At 46.8% G+C, this 22,159-nt stretch overlaps 2 protein-coding genes and 1 long non-coding RNA gene across 10 annotated transcripts in view; 1 reads left to right on the top strand and 2 right to left on the bottom strand.

The window, feature by feature from the left end:
• The window catches only part of MEST (mesoderm specific transcript), a 39,530-nt gene extending 25,290 nt beyond the window's left edge, over positions 1 to 14,240 (top strand). For 5 of the 8 annotated variants that reach the window (XM_021078440.1, XM_005673160.3, XM_005673161.3 and 2 more), the window contains exon 12: positions 271 to 1,812. In XM_021078440.1, coding sequence (XP_020934099.1) covers positions 271 to 388 — 118 coding nt within the window. In that variant the 3' untranslated portion in view covers positions 389 to 1,812. 8 annotated transcript variants of the gene reach the window in all.
• The window catches only part of COPG2 (coatomer protein complex subunit gamma 2), a 122,159-nt gene continuing 101,829 nt past the window's right edge, over positions 1,830 to 22,159 (bottom strand). Inside the window, 4 exon segments of the mRNA NM_001246238.2 lie at positions 1,830 to 2,112; positions 2,599 to 2,697; positions 2,967 to 3,105; positions 3,816 to 3,913. Of these exon segments, the coding sequence (NP_001233167.1) occupies positions 1,982 to 2,112; positions 2,599 to 2,697; positions 2,967 to 3,105; positions 3,816 to 3,913 (467 nt within the window). The 3' untranslated portion in view covers positions 1,830 to 1,981.
• LOC110257546 lies at positions 9,242 to 21,738 on the bottom strand. Its single transcript, XR_002340306.1, has 2 exons — positions 21,456 to 21,738; positions 9,242 to 17,171 (listed from the first exon to the last, which is right to left on the bottom strand). It is a non-coding gene; the product is annotated as an uncharacterized LOC110257546 (long non-coding RNA).

The following is a 22,159-nucleotide window of genomic DNA, read 5'->3' as shown; positions in this document are numbered from 1 at the left end:
CTGACATGTGTTGCATACGTGCTATAGTTTCAAGTTGTTGTCTGTTGTGAATACAAACATTGAAAAACTCATCCGTATACGCCATAAATAGAACTGGCAAGTTTATCTGCCTAAGCTACAATTCCAGAGTAGCAGGTGAATAAGCTCTTGGTTGGTTCTTTCCAGTGTGGTGCGTCTGCAGGGGCGTGTACGAGGAGGGCTGCCCACTGGCTTAGATCCCTCCCCTGCCTCCAGCCTCAAGTTCACCTACATGCTGTTCTCTTCCACTAGGAAAACGCTGCCGCGGTCCACAGTGTCGATTCTGGATGACCACATTAGCCACTATCCACAGCTAGAGGATCCCATGGGCTTCTTGAATGCATATATGGGCTTCATCAACTCCTTCTGAGCTGGAAAGAGTAGCCTCCCTGTATTACTGCCCCTGTTCCCTTATCTATTGTGTATTCCACTTAGGAAGACATGCCCAAAAGAGGTCCTGGCCACCGAACACTCTCTCTCACAAAAGTCCACCTGACTCACGCTGGTGAACAGCATATAGTAAAAAGCCAGCATAAGCTCTAAGGGGGACCTGACAGTCCACCTCCCATTCCTTTGACATTTGCTCAAGTGGCTGGACTTGCGGTAGCCTTGGTGTTGTTAGGAAATTCTGATGAGCGCTCCTATTCACTGATGCAGAAAGACATTTTTGCATAGTCTTTGAAACGCTTCTCTGGACTTTTGTGAAATATTTAGAAATGCTAATTTCTGTCCCAACCCTGACTGGAGTCACCTATGGCAAAGAAGGAGGAGGTGCCGCCCTCACCCCTCCTTGAGGGGCTGTAAGTTCTCTAAGTGACACACAGCTTCAAGTGAGAGTGATTCTCCCTTGTCGTAACTTTGGATTTAGTTTCATTAGCTGCTTCTAACTGTAGACATTTTGTTAGATTTTGGTTTTAATAATGCAGTATTTTAAGTATACGTTAAGACTGTGCTTTACCTACATGTATGATATATGTGTATTTTATAAGGATACTAAACCGGCAGACACTTACTCTGGTAGAATAGTTTAACCTTATTAAACATTTTTCATTTCTGAATAAACTGAACTAAATCCAAACTAATTACAGAATTTCCTAAAAATCACAGGCCATTAAGGACAGGAGCATTCGTGCCAGAGATTTACTGTTATTTGCTGTTAGAAGCGATCTTTGCAGCTAATAACAGTCGCACTCTTCATACCTCGGTGCTTAGAAGCATGTCCCTCCTGAGCTCAAGCCGAGAGGAGGGATCGCTGTACAGTCCACGTTCCCAGGCCGAATGTACACTGATGGCTTAACTTCTTGTTGGTTGTCCCAGAGAGGGTTCCTCATGTAGCTCAGCAATTCCTGTACTTTACAGACAGGAAAGTTCCAGAAACCCTGAGAACAAAGTCTGAAAGGCCTAGGAGCAAATGGTGCTGAATACTTTTTTTTTAAGCTACAGTTTCATTGTCTCAGTTAAAACAAGAGTATTAAGTGGTAATTTTAAATTCTTTTTTTTTTTATTAGCAACTTCAAGTATAACAACGGAAACTGGAATAAGTGTTTATTTTCTATGAATAAAAACGAATTTTGACAAAAGTGGACTCTGGCTCCCCCTCCCCCACCACCCCTCTGGGATAAAAGCTTTCCAACATTGCCAGGAGCTTTCAGCTACACAGTAAATTAAAGAATATAATGAAGTTAAGCAGCTGGGTATAGGATATTATTTGATTTTCAAGATCACCCAAAGCTGTACTATCATACCAAAGCTGACCAAGTATAATCAAAAGAAAAGGGAACAACAACAAAAAGACATGCTCAAGGACAGATATGCTTGATCTGCTGGCTCAGGGCCAAATATTTAATTTGCTTTTCCAAAGTGATTAATCTTTAAAATTATGATTCTGGGAAACTCATGCTGCTAGCCCGAAAGCCCCCTGACAGTGAAGGGTGCATCAAGTTCATCTCGCCCAGTAAAGACCTTATCCGACAGAAGCCAAGATAACATCTACAGGTGTTCCCTCTTTGCTTCTGACAGTCACCTGCATGGTCACCCCATCTGCTAAGGCCAGCCTGGACCTCACCAATAAATCACAGCCACCTCTGTATACACCTGAGGGGAAAACAAGTGAGGAGAACCATGTTAAGAACTCAAAAAAAGCCCCAAATAACAAAATGTATCATGCTCTGCCTGCATCTCCTTTCTATTACTTTAGTTTAGCTTTTCTAGAGATTTGTGATTATGGTGGGAATTGAATTCTACATATAAATTCTAAATAATTTTTTATATTCCCATAATACCAGGTACATAGAAGGTATTTGATAATAGGGATAAGGAGTAATTAAAGGGCATGAGCAATTGGTATCTGTCTGTAGGAAAGAATTAAGTGTTTGGGGCCAAATATACAGCTTAAAAGAACAATCCAAGAGTAGTATGCAAATTAAACTGCTAAAACGAATTACTCATTTTGATGAGGCTTCAACTGTAACTCATGTGATGGGACAATGCGACAGGAGCAGGGGGTGAGATGCCCATGTGCGTCCCTTCCTGTCGTATTTTGCAACAAAATTAGGGGGAAATCAGATGAAAGTTTCTTACCTGCCAAATAGAGGGCATGGGAATTCTTGTTCTCAGGTACTTTGTCTGACCTCTCGCATGGCTGCATGCCCAGAAATGTGATGATGTTGCTGACAGCTTCTGTGTTGAGAAGATTGATGCAACAGTATCAGGGAAGGTCAGCTAGGGATCTGCCTCTGCGCTGGTTTGTGCTGGGAGCTGGGGGTGCATGGGGCTGGTGGCAGTGTGTGGCCGGGGGCTACCAGACTGGAAAGCGGCTGACTGAATCCGATGATGCTGACAGGGTTCTAGCCTTTTAAGGGATACAGTTTACGAGGTGTTTAAAGAGAAGGGAGTCCTTCTGGGAAAACAAATCTGCCTACTGGGTATTAGAGTGCTACCAGGCTCACCTTCAAGAGTTTTGGTAGAACTGAGGGCAAAGGTCTCCTCTTTCTCAAAGGTGTCTCCCACCTCTTCCCAGGCAGCAGCAAAGTTAGGCTTCAGGACCTTCTGAATGTGGTCAGACACAGTCACTTCAAGATCTTCTAGCTAATGGGTAACAGGCAGGGTCAGAAAATGAAGGTCCTTTCAGTACCAAACAAAGGTGCGGACTAGTTAATTTGGTTTTATCATCCTGTGTTACATCCTTTGCTGGAGCCTAGGGAAAACTCTACTACCAAACTAGTTTATGTTCTGTAGTGTGGGTAAGTCTAGCAAAGGAAACCAACAAACAGGTCATCTGGCAGGAGCTCTCCTGAGATCAACATCTGTAGCCCTGGGGTGCAGAGCCGTCGTGCTGCCACGTTAACCATGGAGTTCAGGCCGTACAGGGCCTTTGGAACTTTGAATTCACTAACAGGCAGGTATTTTTAAGACTTGCCCCGCATTCTGTGAACGCTTTTCAGTCCATGATGTGGCTGCATAATAAGCAAACTAAAAGCTGCTGAACAACAATCAAAAAACGCCCAAATCCCAATACTTTCAATTATTTTCAGCCCTTAATTATCCCTATTATAAATCGATTACAAAGGGTGAATTTCGTTTTCATCAGCCAGGAAGTGGTAAATCCCAGTTCTTTTTGGCCTGATACACTCGCATCGCAGAGGAGGATTAGCCCTGGTCCTCCTCAGCTCTAATCTGTGCGAGACGGATAAAATCCCATGGGTTCACGTCGAATGTTCATAGAACAATGTTCTCTCCAGACGGGAGTCACTGAGTGGTGCTAAGGGTCAAGGTGAGTCTGTGCAGGGGAGACTCACCACGTACTCATCATCATACCCCTCCTCAGCTGGCACCCCTGTGTCAGGGTCGCAGTCCCGGACAGTGAACTTCATGGTGCAGCTAAAGGTGCCTGCGGCTGGGGGAGAAAGAGCAGGGGAGCCTGTGTCAGAGGACAGCACAGGCAGTTTCCATCAGTGACCTGGGGCCGAGGCAGTGGTGGTACCGTGGCTGGCATGCTGCCTTCCATCACCGCCTAGGAAGCCCCATCTGCCCTGGGCTCTGTGTTCTGAATTATCAAGCAAAATACATGGAGGCCATTTTCCAGGGTTGTAGTTCTTGAAAGAAGCCTTTAGGCTGGACTTGAAAAATCTCCCTACTGCAAGTCAGAATAATACAGAAAAGACATCATGGGCAAAACTCCGTTTTCATATTCAGATTAGGAGAGCAGGGGGTTTAGCTCAGTGGTAGAGCATCTGACCACAGATTAGGGGAGCAGCAGGGAAGATACTTTCTAAGTGGCTTTTTGCCAGGCCTGTCAAAACATTAAGAACCACTACTTTAGGAGCTGACAAAGCATAAAGTATGCATGGTGAAAAGCATGCAGTTCATTAATGCCGACCAAACCCATCAGAGTCTCAATGTCTTTACAGGTATTCTCACAATATCTGTAGACTGTGGACCAACAATGGGTCACAGGTCACTAGAATGAACTTGCTTTTTGTCAACTTTCAACCTACAGCGAGTAAGTCAGTAATGAAGTTCTGCCTCACATCAGAAAAGCAAGCGGGCAGCTCTGTGTTTTGAGATAATGACAGACGTAATAAGAAATGAAGGAAAATGAAGCCTTGATAAAGGAAACAGGATTTTCTGACCTGTTTGAAGGAGATTATTAATCATGGATGAAAGAAAGGCACTTAGGGTCTAATTCATGGTCTGGAAAAGGCTTATTGGTTTTAAAAAAATATATGAAACTGTGGAGTTAGAAAGTTACTTGGGGGTCAGGCAAAGACAGGAAAGAACAGATAGAGATGTAAAGACCATTATGGCAGGTTGGACAGTGGGACTTTCATTTGCTCACGCTTGACTTGAAACTCCCTCCCCTCCATCCAAAATTGTAGAACATGTCAGTACCTTTACAATGTAAAGGTATAAATGAAGGTACCAGACCCTTAGATAAAAAGATGACTGAGACATGACCTCTTTCCCAACAGCTGATTGTCTGGGAGCCGAATAAGAGAGAGAGAAGGAGGGAGGGAGGGAGAGACAGAGACAGAGAGATCGATCTACCTATATATTCCTATGACATTACAATTCAATATTATAGTTTCTTTAATACAAATTTTAATAGAGTGCTGTGGGAGTGCAGGGTTAACAACAGCCTGAGAAAATCATAAAAAAATTTGAAAGGATGTCACAATTTAATTGGATCTCAAAAGATGCAAAAGAACTTTGGCAAGCAGAGAAAGGTACACAATTTAAAGGACAGAGGCCAGAAAGGCCATGGTGTAATTTAAAGCAGTTAAAGAGATGCTAATATATAGATGCTGAGAGGAGAATGTGTATAGGAACGAATTTCAAATGAAGGCGATGAGATATTTTTGAGCAGCTCTGGTGAGCTGAGAGGCAGTCGAGAGACTGAAACGTTAGAGATCATTAAAGCCGCAGTAGGAATCCTATGAAGAACAGGTCTGACCTCAGAGAGCAAATGAACTGACTGGAGTGTACTGAAAAACAGGCAACGGGGACGGGCTGCCCCATATGGGACAGAATGTACCTATCAAGATGACAGAATCTTTTTCAGTGCAGTAGGGGGTTGATAAAAGAATGATTTGGGTTACATTAAGGTGGGGTTTTCTGCAGGAGGACAGGGGGAGGAGGAAGAAAGAAGTGGAAATGAATGCAAACCCTAATGGGTATTTTTTAACAATGAAAGACAACGGGATGATGGTCGGGACAAAGGTCATGATCAAATACAAGTGGAGAAGGGGGACAGAGGCTGAGTGATCAGAGATGATAAGAACCCTGGTTTGTTCATGGAAGCTACAGACAAATGAGGAAAAGGAATAAGGACAGATCATCAGCCACAGGGGTGGATCACAGACTGGGCGAACTGGGTGCATTTTATGTTTAAGTAAAGACAGAAGACACTTATGTGTGAGTCGGTGAGGAGGAGGGATGGATTAAGGAAGCACAGAGTAATGGTATTAATAGAGATGATGTTCCTGAAACTTCTGTGGCAAATTTTCAGTTACATGGCTTGGTTCATACAGCGAGAGGTTATAGGGACCCTAAGGCCATTGGCAGCAACCTCCCAGTGTTGTGACAGAGGATGACTGAGACTGGGAGGTGAGGAGAGGGGCGGAGAGAGCTGTTCAGAGCAAGAGAGCACTAAGTCCACTGCCAGAACATACACACGAGAGCTTCCTGAGCAAAGCAAGGCAGAAAACCAAGGGAACAAGAGGAGGAATGCCCTGGAGATCGACATTTAAGTTGTTCTTAGAAATGAGGCTTGGTTTGTGAGGACTGACTGAAAATTGGAGAACTACTGAGGAAATTCTATGGGTTTGAGGAAAAACCCAAACCCACGGAATCAGAGAAAAAAAGATGGATGCCAGAAGCTAAGAAAGGGGTGCGCTGTGGGAATGAGGCTGGGGTGCAGCCGTGCAAAGAGGGAAATCTGGTAAGGAGCTGCCAGGTCTCAACCACTGGAGTGAAGACTGACTAAAGAAGTGGGGTCATAAGAAAGTTCCAGCAAGTTTTGCTGGAATAACAGTTACAGAAAAGGATGTGGTCAGTGTGGCAAAAGATCAGAGAGAGGGCAGGAGGGACAGGCCTGAAACACAGGCTCCCTGCAGGTCTGGACCGAAAGGAGAAGGAATGGATGCAGTACAGCGTATGGGAAGTCAAGGCAGATGAAAGCTAGGTGAGCAGTGCCAAAAATGAGGAGTATGTGGCTCCTGGGGAAAATGCTACACACGTGGCAGGTGGGATGCTGAAGATAAGGTTTTTTTCTAGAACAAATATGGGGAGAAAGAAGAAAGGTACAGAAAAGCAAGACTAAAGTTGCCCTCAGACAGAAAGGAGCCACTAAGGAATGAGACATTAACTGGAAGGATAAGGCAGCATTCCTGGGCCAAAAGTCCTGATGGAATAAAAGAAAGAAAAAAGGTTGGAGGCAAAGAAAAGGAAATACTGTACAGTGGCGAGCATATAAGACAGAGCAAATGTGGCATAAAGGCTTTGCATGGGGAATCTTGTCAGCTCAGAACAGTCTTAACTGGTCCCACTTGGATGTAAAGACCTTCTAGCTCTGAGCAGTTTCCAGGCAGTGTGAGGGGCGAGGACCTGAGTGGGAGGCAGTAGGAGATGAGCTCTTGAAATACCTGTTTGGAAGGAAATTGCTAAGGTACTTGAGTGATAGGAAAGTTTATAAGGAAGTTGCTGATAAAAACTTCTGGCTGGCAACTTTAGACATATTGGGTTTGACTCCTTAGAGGGCATGAGTAGATAGTTTGGCCACAGAACAGATTATTGTATTAGATGGGGAATGGGTGAAGATTTGGAGGGAAATGCATCTGAAGAGCAGTGTCTTGCATCCTTTCCTTCTGCAGACAGATGGGAAATGAAAGGGTGCTGGGCAGCTAAGATACTGCAGACTGCTGCAAGGTGCAGAGGGTACACTGGTTGCTCTTAGCAGCTCTGCTGCCATGGCTAAAAGTGACAGACGTTTCCTGGGGAGACGTGTAGAAAAATATCAAGGAGAGGAGAGAGGGAGAAGATGGAAACTAGGAGCGTCACAACGGAAGATAGGGGGGCTGAAGCTGAAGTGCTGAATAAAAGCTGTGCACAGGGAAGGGCATGAAGGAGGGCCAGGATGAGGAATGGTGGAAAAGGGCAGAGCTGCTTATTAGGCAGAGAGATGGAGCTAAGCTAGATTCCAACCAAAGAAGGAGAGAGGATGTGAAGAGGAAGTGGCCAGTGAGAAAGAGCTGGTGTTAGTGAGGGAGTGCCTCGCCGACTGAATCGGGGACTCTGCTCAAATGATAGCTGAAGCAACAAGTATGACCAATAGAGTAACATATTAAAGCATCTAAATGGGATGGATCTGAGCCATGGCCAGTGGCAGGAATCCTGTAAGGTCTGTACTGAACTGAGAATGCAAATGTGTTCAGAACAGTGTATGGAAAACAAGGAAGTTGAAACAAAACACTACCTGATGCAGGAGAAATGATCTAAGATGGTAGCTGAAAAAACACGTGACTATGGGCAACAGAGGAGTTTCTCTAGGGTCAATCAAGGAAAAGAATGGAAGAGCCTGTAGAGGACATGGGGTCATTTGAAGACTGGCAGGTACTGGCAGGAGGGATAGGGCACTGTACTTGTACCCAAGGTCATGGTTAAATGAGAAAGGAGAGAGAGAGACTGGAAACTACATAAAGGAAAGATCCACATGACAAGTGGCTGAGAGCAGGTGGTGTGGCATGGACAGGTAAGATAAGGGATACAGTTTCCCAGAATGGGAAGTCTTGTAAGATCTTATCACGGGTTTATCTGGTCAAATGATGAGTCTTAATGCCAGACTCTGAAGAGTAGTATATACAATGGGAGAAGAACAGGGCCTGAAAAGTAGTGGAAAGTTTTAGTTAGCAGGATTAGAAGGAGATGGATTAAGATGAACTGTGATAGACAGACACCAGGACAAATCTCTGAGTAACTGGTCTGTGGATAGTTGATTGACTAATACTGGCAGATGCTTGGCTAAGGAACCATGCTTTTTTTTTTTTTTTTTTTTTTTTGTCTTTTCTAGGGCCGCTCCCGCGGCATATGGAGGTTCCCAGGCTAGGGGTCCAGTCGGAACTGTAGCCGCCAGTCTACACCAGACCCACAGCAACGCAGGATCTGAGCCGTGTCTGCAACCTACACCACAGCTCACAGCAATGCCAGATCCTCAACCCACTGAGCAAGGCCAAGGATCGAACCCGCAACCTCATGGTTCCTAGTCGGATTCGTTAACCACTAAGCCATGACAGGAACTCCCAGGAACCATGTTCTAAATCCAACTCAAGACTAAAACTTCAATTGTCATTTCCATGTGCAGAGAGATGAAAGGACAGTATATGTAATCAAGATGTGGGAAGGCAAACAATACCATGCAAATGCCACAAGACAGTTCTCCTTAGAATTTACTCTCATGGGGAGATTTCTGAAAGTGAGACACAGCTCCTGGGGAGAGGACCTGGCCAGGGAGTGCTGATCTGGAGGAGACTGAATGCACCTTAATGATGGCGATGGCAGCTTAAGGAAGAAAAGAGCCTGAAGATAAGGGAGTGTATTTCTTTAGGCAAGACAGGCAACAGGAGAAAGGAGTGCGAGAGCAACGTTACAGGGGCCCCCAGATTAAAAGAATGACATCTGAAGAATTATAGGTACTGACTGAGCTAAAAGACACAGAAGAAGGAGGGTAAAGCTGGAGGAGCACTGTATAGACTAGGCAGTGACTCTGAGTAGGTAGCCTGGTAAGAACAAAAACCAAAAAGATTCCCACAATGGAATGGGAAGCCAGTCAGATTGGAGGATGGGCCTAACTGCTCAGTATGCTGGATGTAAGCCAGGCTGCAATGACTAGTCTACATAATGGGAGAGAAATAAAGCCCTGAAAAGAAGTGATAGTCAGAAGTAGACCTGCTCTTGATGCCTTGGTGGGAAATTTTTAAAGGGCATGGTTGAGGGGAAAGTTTATTGCAATGCTTCTTAAAATGTGTTATATCAGCACTGCCTAGGAATTTGTTAGAAATATAAATTCTTTGGCCCCACTAGACCTCCTGAATCAGAAATTCAAGATGGGGTCCAGCAGTTTGAATTTTAACAAACTGCAATTTGAGAGCCACTGCTTTATAGGAAGGCAGATTAAGAGTAATTCTTTGGGAGTTCCTGCCGTGGTGCAGTGGAAATGAATCCGACTAGGACCCATGAGGTTGTGGGTCTGATCCCTGGCCTTGATCAGTGGGTTAAGGATCTGATGTTGCCGTGACCTGTGGTGCAGGTGGCGGATGTGGCTTGGATCTGGCATTGTTGTAGCTGTGGTATAGGCCGGAGCTATAGCTCCGATTGGACCCCTAGCCTGGGAACCTCCATATGCTGCGGGTGAGGCCCTAAAAACAAAAAACAAAAAAAAAGAAGAAAAAAGAGTAATTATTTGCTAGCAAGTTGTCATACTAGGATTAGCTGAAAATTAGAGAAGAACTGATGAGACTTGTAACAAAGGACAGTAGATAAGGGGAGAGTGGAGTCTAATAAAAGGAAAAGGGCCATGTGAAGGGAACTGGCAGGAAGCAACATGGCCAATGGGTAAGGGCACTGCAGAGTGTTAGAAGGAGAAATTCTGGGACATGGGGGAAGAAGAAATTTAATAGTGATTTTATGTTCATCCAGATCACAGTCATTTAAAGGGAGGAAGAAGGGAATGTAGCTAAATAAGAATCAAGGTTATGAATTGAGGGAACTGTTCAGGAGGTTTTGTAGAAGAGAGACTATGCGGCATGGAGCTTAGAGTCCAGTCCAGAGTCGGAACAGTGAATGCTGATCATGAAGTGTTGATTTATCTGGGAGAGATTACTGAATCTATGGGAATAATATGTACCCTACACAGTCTCTGCATGAAGGAGGGATGCTGAATATAAGGTAGAGTTTTTATAAGGCAAAATAAAGAAAGAGGAGTAAAACAGCAAAGTTAAAACTGCTGCCAGGTGAGGTGGTATCACTTAATGTTGGCAAAGATATTATCACTGATACCATCTGGAGGCATATGGCACCATACCCGGGCTGAAGTCCATGATGAAAAGGAAGAGGACAGAAGTCATCCAAAGGAAAGGCTCATCTAAAGAGTAGAAAATTGGTTTTGAGCGAGGGAGAGGGTAGGGATCAGGAGATGAGGAGACCTCAAACAGAATATGCATTCATTACTCTGAAAGGTTACCATATATGAGGGGACTCTCCAAAGGAGAACTGGGAAGAATGTCCTATGAGAGGGACATTAAGATACACCCAGAAATTAAGGAAGTGTATTAGAATTTTCAGAAAGTGAGAGAGACACCTGAGGAGACTAGCATGCAAAAATAGCAAAGAAGGAAAGAGCAAAAGATGGAGGTTGGAAGCTAAATAAGGAGAAGGCGCATGTGAATCAGGCTATGGTACAGAACTTGCAGTGTAGAAAATGGAAGGATGCTGAAGAGGGCTAAATGGCAACAGCAGGACATGGGATCTGGAAGTGTGTCAGAGTTGTATATGATTAAGGAGAGAAAGTGAGGCGAGAATGCAGCAAAGTAAGGATTGGAGTATGAAGTTTTGCTTCCAGGATGCTGTTTTGGAAAAATAATAGAAGTAATGGGTGTGGTCAATACAGTGAAAGGTCAGAAGTAGGCTAAGTGGAATGGACATAAGAGGCAGGCCAGTGGCAGGAATCTTGGGGAATTTTATGCTGAACTGAGAGTACAAACAAAAGCAGTCAAGTAGGACACGAAGGGGAGCTGGCAGGGGCTGAGCAGTGAGTGCCCCACACAAGGGGAGCGCCTGTCCTTACGGGACAGCTGAATCTCTGGCAAGGTGTGTGTGTAGGTAGAAGGTGAAAGGAGAGACACAGAAGACAAGGCAGCATGTTTCTCTAGGGCAAAATAAGAATGGGAGGCAAAGTGAAGCTTCCTGCAAATGTGAAGGGATGATTTTAAGAATGGTATCTATTAACTGGTGGGTTATGTTACCATATTTAGGCCAAGATTATGAAGGAATAGGAAGAAAAAGAGAATTTGTTAACTGAATAAAGACCTGTTGTATGGACTAGAGAAGACTTAAGAGTAAAGGGAGTGGGAGCAATACAGATCAGGTGTGTAATAAAGAGACCCAGAACAGAGATCTTAAAATGGCTTTAAATGTTAAAATTGGATGGGACAGCCCAATGGTAATGAGTGGTATATCTAATGGAGTTTCAAGGACTTGGATAGAAATGGGAATTAGAGCGTAAACTAGCTCTTAATGCTGTGGGTAACATTTTTTAATTAAAATCTTGCTTAATAGGGAAGTTTGAGTTTTATTAAAATGAATTCTCCTAAGAAGACATTGTTAGTCATCTTGAAACACAGGATTGACCAATTAAGTCTGTTTATAGAGAAGGCTATTTGCATTTCTTAAGGAATGGTTGGGAATCAGTAGGGAGGTAAACCTCAGCAAAAAAATAATGCATCCTTTGCTGTGATATAGGATGAGACTGAAATGAATATGGTCGAGCATAATGGAATACAAAAGAAGAGAGGGGTTTTAATCTAAGTGATGAGAGCACAGGTTCTTAGTAGTCAGAAGAGCCAAAAGGCAAAAAAGATATGAATTAAAGAAACCTAGAACAGAGCAATCTGTCAGATCTCAGGAGGGGTCTAACTGGTTAAAAATGTTTGGTTTGGAGCTTACAATGAGTGGTGTATATAATGAGAGAGAAGTAAAGGCCTGCATATGAATGAATAGAAGTTAGAATGAATAGATTAAAGTCCTGATGAGAAAACTTTTTTTTAAAGAATTGAGATATATATATATATATATATTTAAAGCCCTCAAAGTTATAAAAAGTGTAAAAATATGTATGAGGATAAATGTCAAATTATTTAGTGATTTTCTCTTAGGAAGAGGTAAGTGATTCTAAAATGGTACAGAAGAAGTCTAAATTATGCATTGTTTCATTTCTTAAAAAAAATCTTAAATATAGCATGAGGTTGAGAAGTGGGATAGTAGGCTATGAATTTGGGGGGAATAGAACATTTTAATTAAAAGGTTTGGTTGATAAGATGGTTAGGAGGAGGAGTTGGGATGAATTCTAATGAAAAGCCATTGAGAGCAACCTGGAAGACACTGGTATGACCAACTAGAGCATGTGGGTGGGTAGTTTATTTGGTGAAAGGGCGAACTGTATTGGGTGTAAGTGAGTGGGAGTATACCTCAAGAGAAGACTAGTGAATCCCTCACTATGATTAGAGAGGGAAGCTGAAAATATTACAGATTCAATATATATGACAGAGAAAAGAGTCTAAAGAAGTCAGGAAGGACTTGTTGAAATACGCTAAAGTCTGCTCAGAAATTAATTATTATGTTCGGACTGGCTGTGAGAGAAACTACTGAGATAGGTGTTTTAAAAAGGAGAGAGAAGGAAACCATGGAGAAAAATCGAGGCTGGAATCTAAGCAAGGAGAGGGAGTGTAGGATGTAGGCTGTGGTACAGAAAATGCAGTTTTGCAAAATGTTAAACATGGAAGGGCATTAAAGAGGGTCAGGATGAGGAACACAAAGGGATCAGAACTAGAAGCTCAGCGAAGAACACGATGGTATGCCACATATCAACCAGCTGAGGAAAGAGGTGAGAACATTGCTAAATAAGAGGCTTACTGCCCAGAAAGCTGTGCTGGAACAAGTTTGGAAGCCATCAGTGTAGTCAGTAGCATGACAAGTTAGCCATTAAATGTGATAATGGATCAGAGCAGGAATCCTAGGGAGTCCAGCCTCAATAGAGGGTGGAAACCAATTTCAGTACAGAGTGTGGGAAATAAGGAAAATGGAGGAAGTTTGAACTGTGGGTGCTGAATATCAAAAGTGCACAGATCCAGAAAAATGATGAGAGTCACTGGAATGATAAGTGGAAGGAGAAGGAATACTGGGGGAAATGTAGAGAGTTTGCAGCAAAAGGAGAAAGGGGGAAAGGAGAAAAGGAACAGAAGAGCTTGCAGATGGAAAGGCATAATTTGAACAGTCATACTGATGAGAGAAATGGCCACTGCTCCATACTTAGGCCAAAGGTCATGACAGAAGAAAAAGGAAATAGAGAGGATGGCAAGTAAATAAAGGGGCACTGCATGAATTGGAGAGCAGTTCTGAGTCGATGGAATGGCAAGACAGATCAGTGTGAATGCAAGACAAGCAGAACCGTCAGGTCCCCGAACTGTGTACGGAATGGAAGAGGATCCGGAGCCCCCAAAAGAATAGGGCTTGGGTAGGCTGACTCTTGAAGTCTTTGTGGGAAATTTATGCTTGAAGTGACTGCCTGTTAGGAAGGGTTAGAAAGAGATGGAATAAGATAAATCCTGATAAGGAGCCACTGGTGGAAACCTTAAAGACATCACCATTGACTGACCTTTCAGAAGGTGTGGATAGGATACTTTTTCTAGTAGGACAAATGCACGCTATTGGTTGAGAAGTGGTTGGTGATCATGAGGAGGTGAACCTTGAGAGAATAACACTGCATTCACCAACAGAGTCTGTGGGTGCCAGCTGAGGAGAATGTTTAAGAACTGGCAGGGCAAATATTCAAAAGGAGTTACGGAAGATTGGCCTCTTAAGTGTGATGCTCGGTTGCTGAGAAGTTACAGAATCACATTACGGCTCGCTGACAGTGAAAGAAGCAACTGTGAAGACTTGTGTAAAAAAAAAAAGAGGCAAGGGAAAGGAAAGGAAGATGCTGGTTAGAGAAGGGATGTAGAAATTAGGCTGGGTTTGTAATATGCAGGGCGTGAATGGCAAAAAAGATCAGAATGAGGAATGCATGTTTCACCAGCTATCTAGTCACATTACTAAGATACTTAACATGAAAAGTTGTTACCTGTATGTTACCATATGTTGGGGAAACTTGGCACAGTGAGTTAGCATTCTCGTGCTAGCAAAGCTTTGAGTCTGCACAAGTCTATCCGAGATGGTATGTCTGCTGTGGCTCATAGTTCTCCTCCCCAGAGGCTAACTTCCTGTGCCTAAGGGTTTAAATGTGTTATGCATTATTCCTGTCATCTTCCCTACAAAATGTGTGGAACAACTCCAGCAGTTCAACAATTGGTAAGTAAATGTTTCCCCAAAGTTTATTTATATATTGCATTTTTAAAATGTTATATGCATTTTTTTTTTATTTCTCTTGGGAAACCTTCATTAATTCCATGCAATGTAAAAGGAGAATGCAATTGTCGGCTATAGTATGGGATCATTCCATACCACACACATACACACTAGTGAATGAATTTTATATTAAATAATTATGTAGTTGGCCTTTAAAATGGTTTATATTTTAAGAAATACTTAAAAGAATTTATAACAGTATTTTTGTGATGGTTGAGAATATATGTTGGATTTTTTTAAAGGAAGATGGTTATGGGCTTTTTCAAATTTAAGAACTACAACATGAGCATTTACTAACAAAAACTGTTATTCAGCATATTTTAAAGAAAGGAGAGGAGTTCCTGTTGTGGCGCAGCGGAAACGAACCTGACTAGGAACCATGAGGTTTTGGGTTCGATCCCTGGCCTCACTTAGTAGGTTAAGGATCTGGCATTGCTGTGAGTTGTGGTGTAGGTCGCAGATGCGGCTCTGATCCGGCGTTGCTGTGGCTGTGGTGTAGGCGGCAGCTGTAGCTCCAATTTGACCCCTAGCCTGGGACCTTCCATATGCTGTGAGTGTGGCCCTAAAAAGCAAAAAAAGAAAGAAAAGGAAGGAAAAGGAAAATTGCTTGTACTTGAAGGCAGTTGAGTCAGAAAGTCAGAGAACTGTGTGGGGAGGCATTTCTTAAAGGAAGAACAGGGGAAGATAAAAGTGATAAATGAAAACGAGACATAAAAAGGACAGTATCTAGAAAAGCATGTTTGCATTAAACAGGAGAGTCAGCAGAAAGGTTTGAGACAAGTTCAGACCCAAAACAACACAAGTTGCAGGGATTCTGCCAAAGAATAAATAGAAAAACCAAAGCGATTCAGCAAAATATGTAAGAAAGAAGAAACATGGAAGTGGATTGAGGAATGAATGGAGAACAAGAAGAGGAACCAAAGAGGAAGGTCTCAGTGAGTGTTAGGAGAATGCTACCTACTCAGTATATGGACGGTTAATAAAAGGTAGAATGGGGCAAAGAAGGAGGGGAAGAAAATGGGCAAAAAAGCAAAATTTCACTTTAAATGGGAAAAATCACTGAGGAATGACATACCAAGAAACAAGGTTTGGCACCGTAATTGTACCTAATGGCACAAGGAAGAACATAGGTGATAGAAACCAAGTAAAAAGAGCAGTGTGTGGATAAGACAACATGTCAGAGACACGAAATACAGGGTAAAACAGCTTCACAAGAAGGAGACCCTCACTGAAGGCAGAAATGGACACAGGATTAAAGACAGGCCAACAGTACGGAAGAAAGTGAAGGTGGGATGGAAATAAGTTAGAAGGGAACTTCATGCAGAGTGGAATATGAGCAAAAGGCAAACTGGAAGAGATAGATGGAGCTGTGCATTCAATCCAAGTCCAAACAAAGCAGAGGACATAGAAGTTAAGACTGGATAAAGAGGAATTCAGCTGAGGGCCATGGAATGGCAAGGAAAACTGCACATCCAGTTTTCACTATGTAGAAAGGACTACAGTGCAAGATTCACTGCACAAATTATGGAACAGGGTGGGATGAGGCAAGGGTGTAAATAGGGCAGAGAAGAGAAAGAGGTACCAAAACAGATATGCAAAAGCAGACTTATATATAGGATTAAAAGAGTCCATGAGAAGAAACAAATATGAGAAAAAAAAGGCCTTGTACTCAATAATAAAATGGAAATAAAATAGGAACAAGGAGAGGAAGAGTGCACGGATTACATACAGAGACAATGACAAAATCAGGGCCTAGTAAAACTAAAGCATGATAACAGCAAAGGATGAGTAAATTAAGGTGGCTGGACAGAGAATTTTGCCAAACCTACTACAGTATATAAAATTAAAACATGAAGTATTAATGAAAGAGCAGAAAATATTAAACGGGAGTGAGAGGGAAATCAGGTTAAGAGAAGGTTAAGGGATATGGACTTTTTAATAGCTGAGTTCAAGGAAGGTTCATGTTTTCAACAAGATTGAAACGAGAGAGAAATTAGGAGTTCCCTGGTGGCCTAGCAGGTTAGGGATCTGTCATTGTCATGGCTGTGCTGAGGGTCTGATTCCTGGCCTGGGACCTTTTGCATACCACGGGTATGGCCAAAAATAAAGAGAGGAATGAAAGCGTGTGGGGCGAGGGTGGAGGAGAGGAAAAGTTTAGACCATGCCTCAAAATATTAAATATGGAAGAGAATGAGTGCTGAAATGAGTAGATTTCCAAAGTTCTTTTGTACCACAGTGAGCATGAAGCACTTTGAAAACAAGTATGGAATGAACAAGGGATGATTTAGGAAGTTTAAGTAAAAAGAATTAAAGTCACATTCAACAATGATTTTTGACTAAGAGGGAGGACAGACCTAAGAAAATGAAAAAGATAACTCTGGAAAGTAGGCTGGAGTTTGGGGCATGGCAGATGGAAGGGACTGTGTTGGTTCCAAGAAGGGATGGCTGGATCACTGTCCCAGCGGGGGCAGTGCTGGGACCTTTGAGGAACAAGTGTCAGTGGCAACCACTGGAGGCCAGAGGCGGAGGGGAGCGTGCAGCCCAGGGAGGCAGGCTGCGCTTCCACAGCAGTGGTTCTTCCCGAGGGGGGGGGTGGATTTCACCCGAGGGGGGGCTGTGGGCATGGACCCCAAGGGAGGCCTATCGGAGCATCTGAGGGCGAGCAGTGCTCTGCTCGGAACAAAACCAAAACCAAAAAATGCAAAAAGAAAACACAAAAACATTCCCAAAAGGTGCTGCTGATAGGTCAGCCTTGGGGGTCCTGCATCCTCGGGTGAGAATCACTGGGTGGAAGGGCAGGGTGGAGAGCTGGGCAGAGGGGTGAGGCCAGAGCAGAGGAGCCAAGACTGGCAGACATGGAAGCAAAGGACCCAGGACCAGGCAGACAGCGAGTAAATGGACGCAGCCAACAGAGGACTAATGTAATGGGGCAGGGGCTGGGGTCCTCTCAGTGTGTGGGAGGTGAGGTGTCCCAGAGCTTAGGCCTCTTGAGAAGTAAGGCTGAGGGAGGTGGGAGTGGTGCCTGCACGGAAGCTGGGTGTGTGTTCATGAGCAGAGAGCACGGGAGGGCACGTCCACACCAAAGGAAGGGGCAGAGGAGACAGGAGCCAGCCGTGCAGGAGAGGGTGGGGGGAGAGATGGCTGCTGGGGGGGGGGTGGAGGGTCGGGGGGGAGCGCCGCCCAGGGCGCTGTGCGGGTCCAGACCGAGTGCGATGGTGTCGGGGTGGGGCTGGAGGCGCGGGGGCAGCAGGGGAGGACAAGGGACAGTGCTGTGGTGAAAAGACAAAGCAGGAGAGTCAGAGCCCAGGCTCCCCGAGAGCTGTGTCAGACGAGTGTGCGACAGGGGTCTGCATGGCAACGTGAAAGGTCCCGGGCCGGGGCGGGGACATCCCAGGGCCTGGGAGGAAGGCTCAGCCTGGCTCCTGGGCGTGTGGCTTCAGGGCAGCGCTTCTGAAGCAGAGACGACTGAACTGGGGTGAGCAGAAGGCGGGGGTCAAGAAGGGAGTGCCCAGTAGGGGAGACGGCCGAGGCCAGCTGGGGTGGGGGGGTCACAGACGGGGGCTGGAAGTGCTGCCGTGCGGGCCAGAGGGCAGCACATCAGGGGCAGCTGGACACTGGGCCGTGGAGGGAGAGGTCAGGGGAACCGTCGCCGGTGGGCGGGCGGGCGGGCGGGCAGGAGCGTGCGGCAGAGCAGGGGGCCGTCGGGCCAGGAGAGGGAGGAGGTTGAAGCGATGGCGCGGGCAGCTGGGGCAGGAGAGGCTTGTTGAGAGGATCTGAGACCACCCTGTGCTGAGAGGGGTGGCCAAGAGCGAGAAGGGAGAGGGGATGGGGAGAAGCTAGGAGCTGGGCCCCCAACTGTGGGCCCAGGGAGGGAGGAAGGCGCGCTGGGAGGGTGAGATGGGCTGGGAGCTGGGAGAGGAGCGTAGGCCGGGCGAGGGAGGACGAGGGGGTAGAGCCTGAGGCCCACCCTACACGTCGGGACAGCTTGAGAGGAAAGGTCACGGAGGACCCAGAGAGGCCAGGACCTCCAATGTGAGGCACCTGGAAAGGTTGGGGCTTTGGGTGGAGCTGGAGAGCAGGGGGACTGAGCAGAGCACACTGGAGACAGAGAGGCTGGCCAGCCTGGGAACATAAGGGCTGCTGACAGATAAAAACACGCATCCTTACTGACAGATGGTGGGAGAGGTGCTCAGAGGGCGGAAGGGAAGAGAAACAGGCACGAGCATTGAGCATCGCAGAGGAAGGGAGCGAACGTTGGATGCATGAGGGCCTCGGGGTGAAAGCGGAAGGCAGCCTGAGGAGCTCTTATCCTGGGGGCTTGGACAGATCTCAGGGGGCAGGAGGGGTAGTATGTGTCATGCTGGGACCACATGGTAATGATGCAGTGCAGAGAAGAGACCTAATGGCCTGGGCATTTGAAGACCTGGTGAAAAGAAGACTCAGGAGCAAATGGGGTTCTCAGGTGAAACTGAGAAAAGTGGGCATCAGAGCACATTAAGATGCACCCTACAGATACAGCACTAACAGGAAACCTCAGGGATCCGGGATGGACTCATGCGTTTGCAGTCGAGAGTGCGGGGAGCAGATATGCTTAAAAGTTAGGCAGGGGAGTGAGGGAGAAGCAAGGCGGAGTTGACATTTCCTAACCGTCACCGATTCTGAGTGTCTGCTATTCCAGGGTCACTGGGAAGGGTACAGGTCTAGTGTGAGGTGGAGAGACCGATGCAGGGGAGGAGGGGGACCTTTAAAAGCAGGGGGGTGTCAAAAGCCTAGTGTGTAAAGATAACCTGAGCAGCAAAGGGGCACAGAGGGCGTGAGCAATGGGTGGGATGGTGGAGGCTTGGGGGATGAGTGATTCTTGTCTGAGAGGCTGGATCCAGGAAAGAACAGAGCAGGCAACACAGAATGGGATGGAAACTGAGAGGAGGATCCTAAAATCTGTATACGAGGGGATCGTGGCCTAGGGCGAAGGAGGGCAAAAAGTGGATGCAGATCATGTCATCGGGAGTGGCAGAGCAGGGTGATGGGCCAGGGTGCATCCCGGGCACGTGGGAGGAGAGATGGAAGCAGTGGAGGGGCGGGAAGGAGAAGAAAGGGAAATGGGGGCCTGGTGTAAAGTTCTCTGGGAAATGGTTGATGAGAAGGGAAGAGAGAAAAGGAAGGAAGGTGAGATGAGAGGAGGATGAGTAGGAGCAAGTCCAAAGGGAGGGCAGGACTAGTCCCAGTTGAAGGCCTGGATGAGAGACAGAAGATGGTTTTGGGGAGAGCGTGGCAGGGCAGGGGAAGGAAGAGTGGGAGCTGTGAGAGCAGGTCACAGGAGGGAGCACCCCTACGAGGAGAAGGGATGACCCCAAAGCCACTCAGTGATGGGCACTAGGGAGACTTGAGATGAGACCATGGGCCCCAGAGAAGAGGCAGGGCACTTTCCCTGGGCCAGGGAGGCAAAGGGAAGAAAGAGGGGACCTGAGGAAGGAAAGGTCGCAGAAGGAAAGTCCACATGGGGCTCTGATGGGACACGACGAGAGGGTCACCTGCCAGAGACAGACAGTGACGGGAGGCCCCAGGGAGGGTGCGGGTGGGAGAGGTGGAAGGCCAGGCTGGACCCGGCAGGGGAGCGACAAGAAGAGGGAGTGGCCGGTAGGAATCCAGGCAGATCTCAGAGGTGCCAAGGGGAAGGAAGGTCAGCGTGTGGGGGCCAGCCAGTGGGGGCAGGGGCTTGGGGAAGGAGGAGTGGGGAGGGGGTGCTGGCAGCGGGTGGGGAGCAGTGGCTGCTCCTACAGCCTTGGACGTTGTGGCAAGGGTAGAACTTTGCGGGCCAGGCTCTTTAACACGGGTCCAGTGGGGACAAGATGGAAGCAGGGAGGGGATGGGTTGGGGACCAGATTGGGGTCAGGGTTGACGGGGTGCTGCATGTGAGGAGAGAGCTGGGAGTGATGGGAATGGAGATGGGATGAGGAGAGACCCGACTCTCGACAATGAGAAAAGCATCTTCTTTAACTGCACTTCTAGGCCGACTGTACAGCCAGTGCTGGGTGATGACCACAGGCTGAGGACAGGATTGGGAAGACCTGTGACCCCACCCAGAGAGGACAAAGGACAGTAGCTGCAGGAGGGACGCGGGGAAAGGGCTGCTCGGTGGGAAGCACAGAGGGACAGGACGACCAAGGGACAAGGCTCTGCAGGGGCCCGGGGTCCTGGGTCTGGTGTGGGGTGAAGGCGGGGAAACGGACAGTGGTGGGTGCCAAGGAGGACCAGATTTGGACTAGGATATTCCCCAGTTCCTGAGAGTCATGAAGGAGGGGGAGAGGGGTGGGTGTGTGTGAGCGGGACGGTCCTCTCATGCAGACTGGGCGCTGGGCCATGGCAGGCGTCAGGGCGGAGGGAGTGTGGTGGTGCCAGGAGGGGAGCACTGGGCTCCTTGGGGAGACAGACAAAGGAACAGGAGGACAGCAGGAGAGAGGCTGTGCAGGGACTGTGCCAAGGATCCGAAATAAGGAGGGGTCACCTACGCAAAGGGCAGTGGCAAGTGCTGAGAATGACCAGGTTTGCTTTTGCACCAGAGATCCTGTCACGGTGCCTGACGGCCATAAAGCATGGAGGCAGGAGGGATAGGCATGGGGAGGAGAGTTTTAAAAAAAAATCCAGCGCTCCAATGCAGACTGAGGTTTGGGGCATGTCGGGGTCAGTGAGTAAACACAGAAGGGAGTGTGGTGGTTCCAAGAGGACAGTGCCGGGCCAGGGTCACGTGGGGGCAGTGCTGGGACCTTTGAGGAACAAGTGTCAGTGGCAACCACTGGAGGCCAGAGGCGGAGGGGAGCGTGCAGCCCAGGGAGGCAGGCTGCGCTTCCACAGCAGTGGTTCTTCCCGAGGGGGGGGGGGGGGATTTCACCCGAGGGGGGGCTGTGGGCATGGACCCCAAGGGAGGCCTATCGGAGCATCTGAGGGCGAGCAGTGCTCTGCTCGGAACAAAACCAAAACCAAAAAATGCAAAAAGAAAACACAAAAACATTCCCAAAAGGTGCTGCTGATAGGTCAGCCTTGGGGGTCCTGCATCCTCGGGTGAGAATCACTGGGTGGAAGGGCAGGGTGGAGAGCTGGGCAGAGGGGTGAGGCCAGAGCAGAGGAGCCAAGACTGGCAGACATGGAAGCAAAGGACCCAGGACCAGGCAGACAGCGAGTAAATGAATGTAGCCGACAAAGCACCTGGAACAGTGGGAGGTGGGTTGGAATTTCCGTTATTGGGACAGGAGTGGAGTGCCAACTTGGGGGTCCCGGAGCTGAGGATGCTTGAGATATAAAGCTGAGAGATGGCTGTTGTGACCGAAAGCAAGTTGGGTGGGCACAGGGGATCAAAGAACACTGGAGGAAATGTCCACAGCACAGGAAGGGGCAGAAGGGACAATGAACAGCCCGTAAGGAGGTGTCTGGGAGGAGGGAGAGGGGCCGGGCGGGCGGTGCACAGCTGGAC

Source organism: Sus scrofa, chromosome 18 (assembly GCF_000003025.6).
Source record: "Sus scrofa isolate TJ Tabasco breed Duroc chromosome 18, Sscrofa11.1, whole genome shotgun sequence".
In the NCBI taxonomy this organism is placed as follows: Eukaryota; Metazoa; Chordata; class Mammalia; order Artiodactyla; family Suidae; genus Sus; species Sus scrofa.
This window is presented reverse-complemented; position numbering and strand designations above follow the sequence as displayed.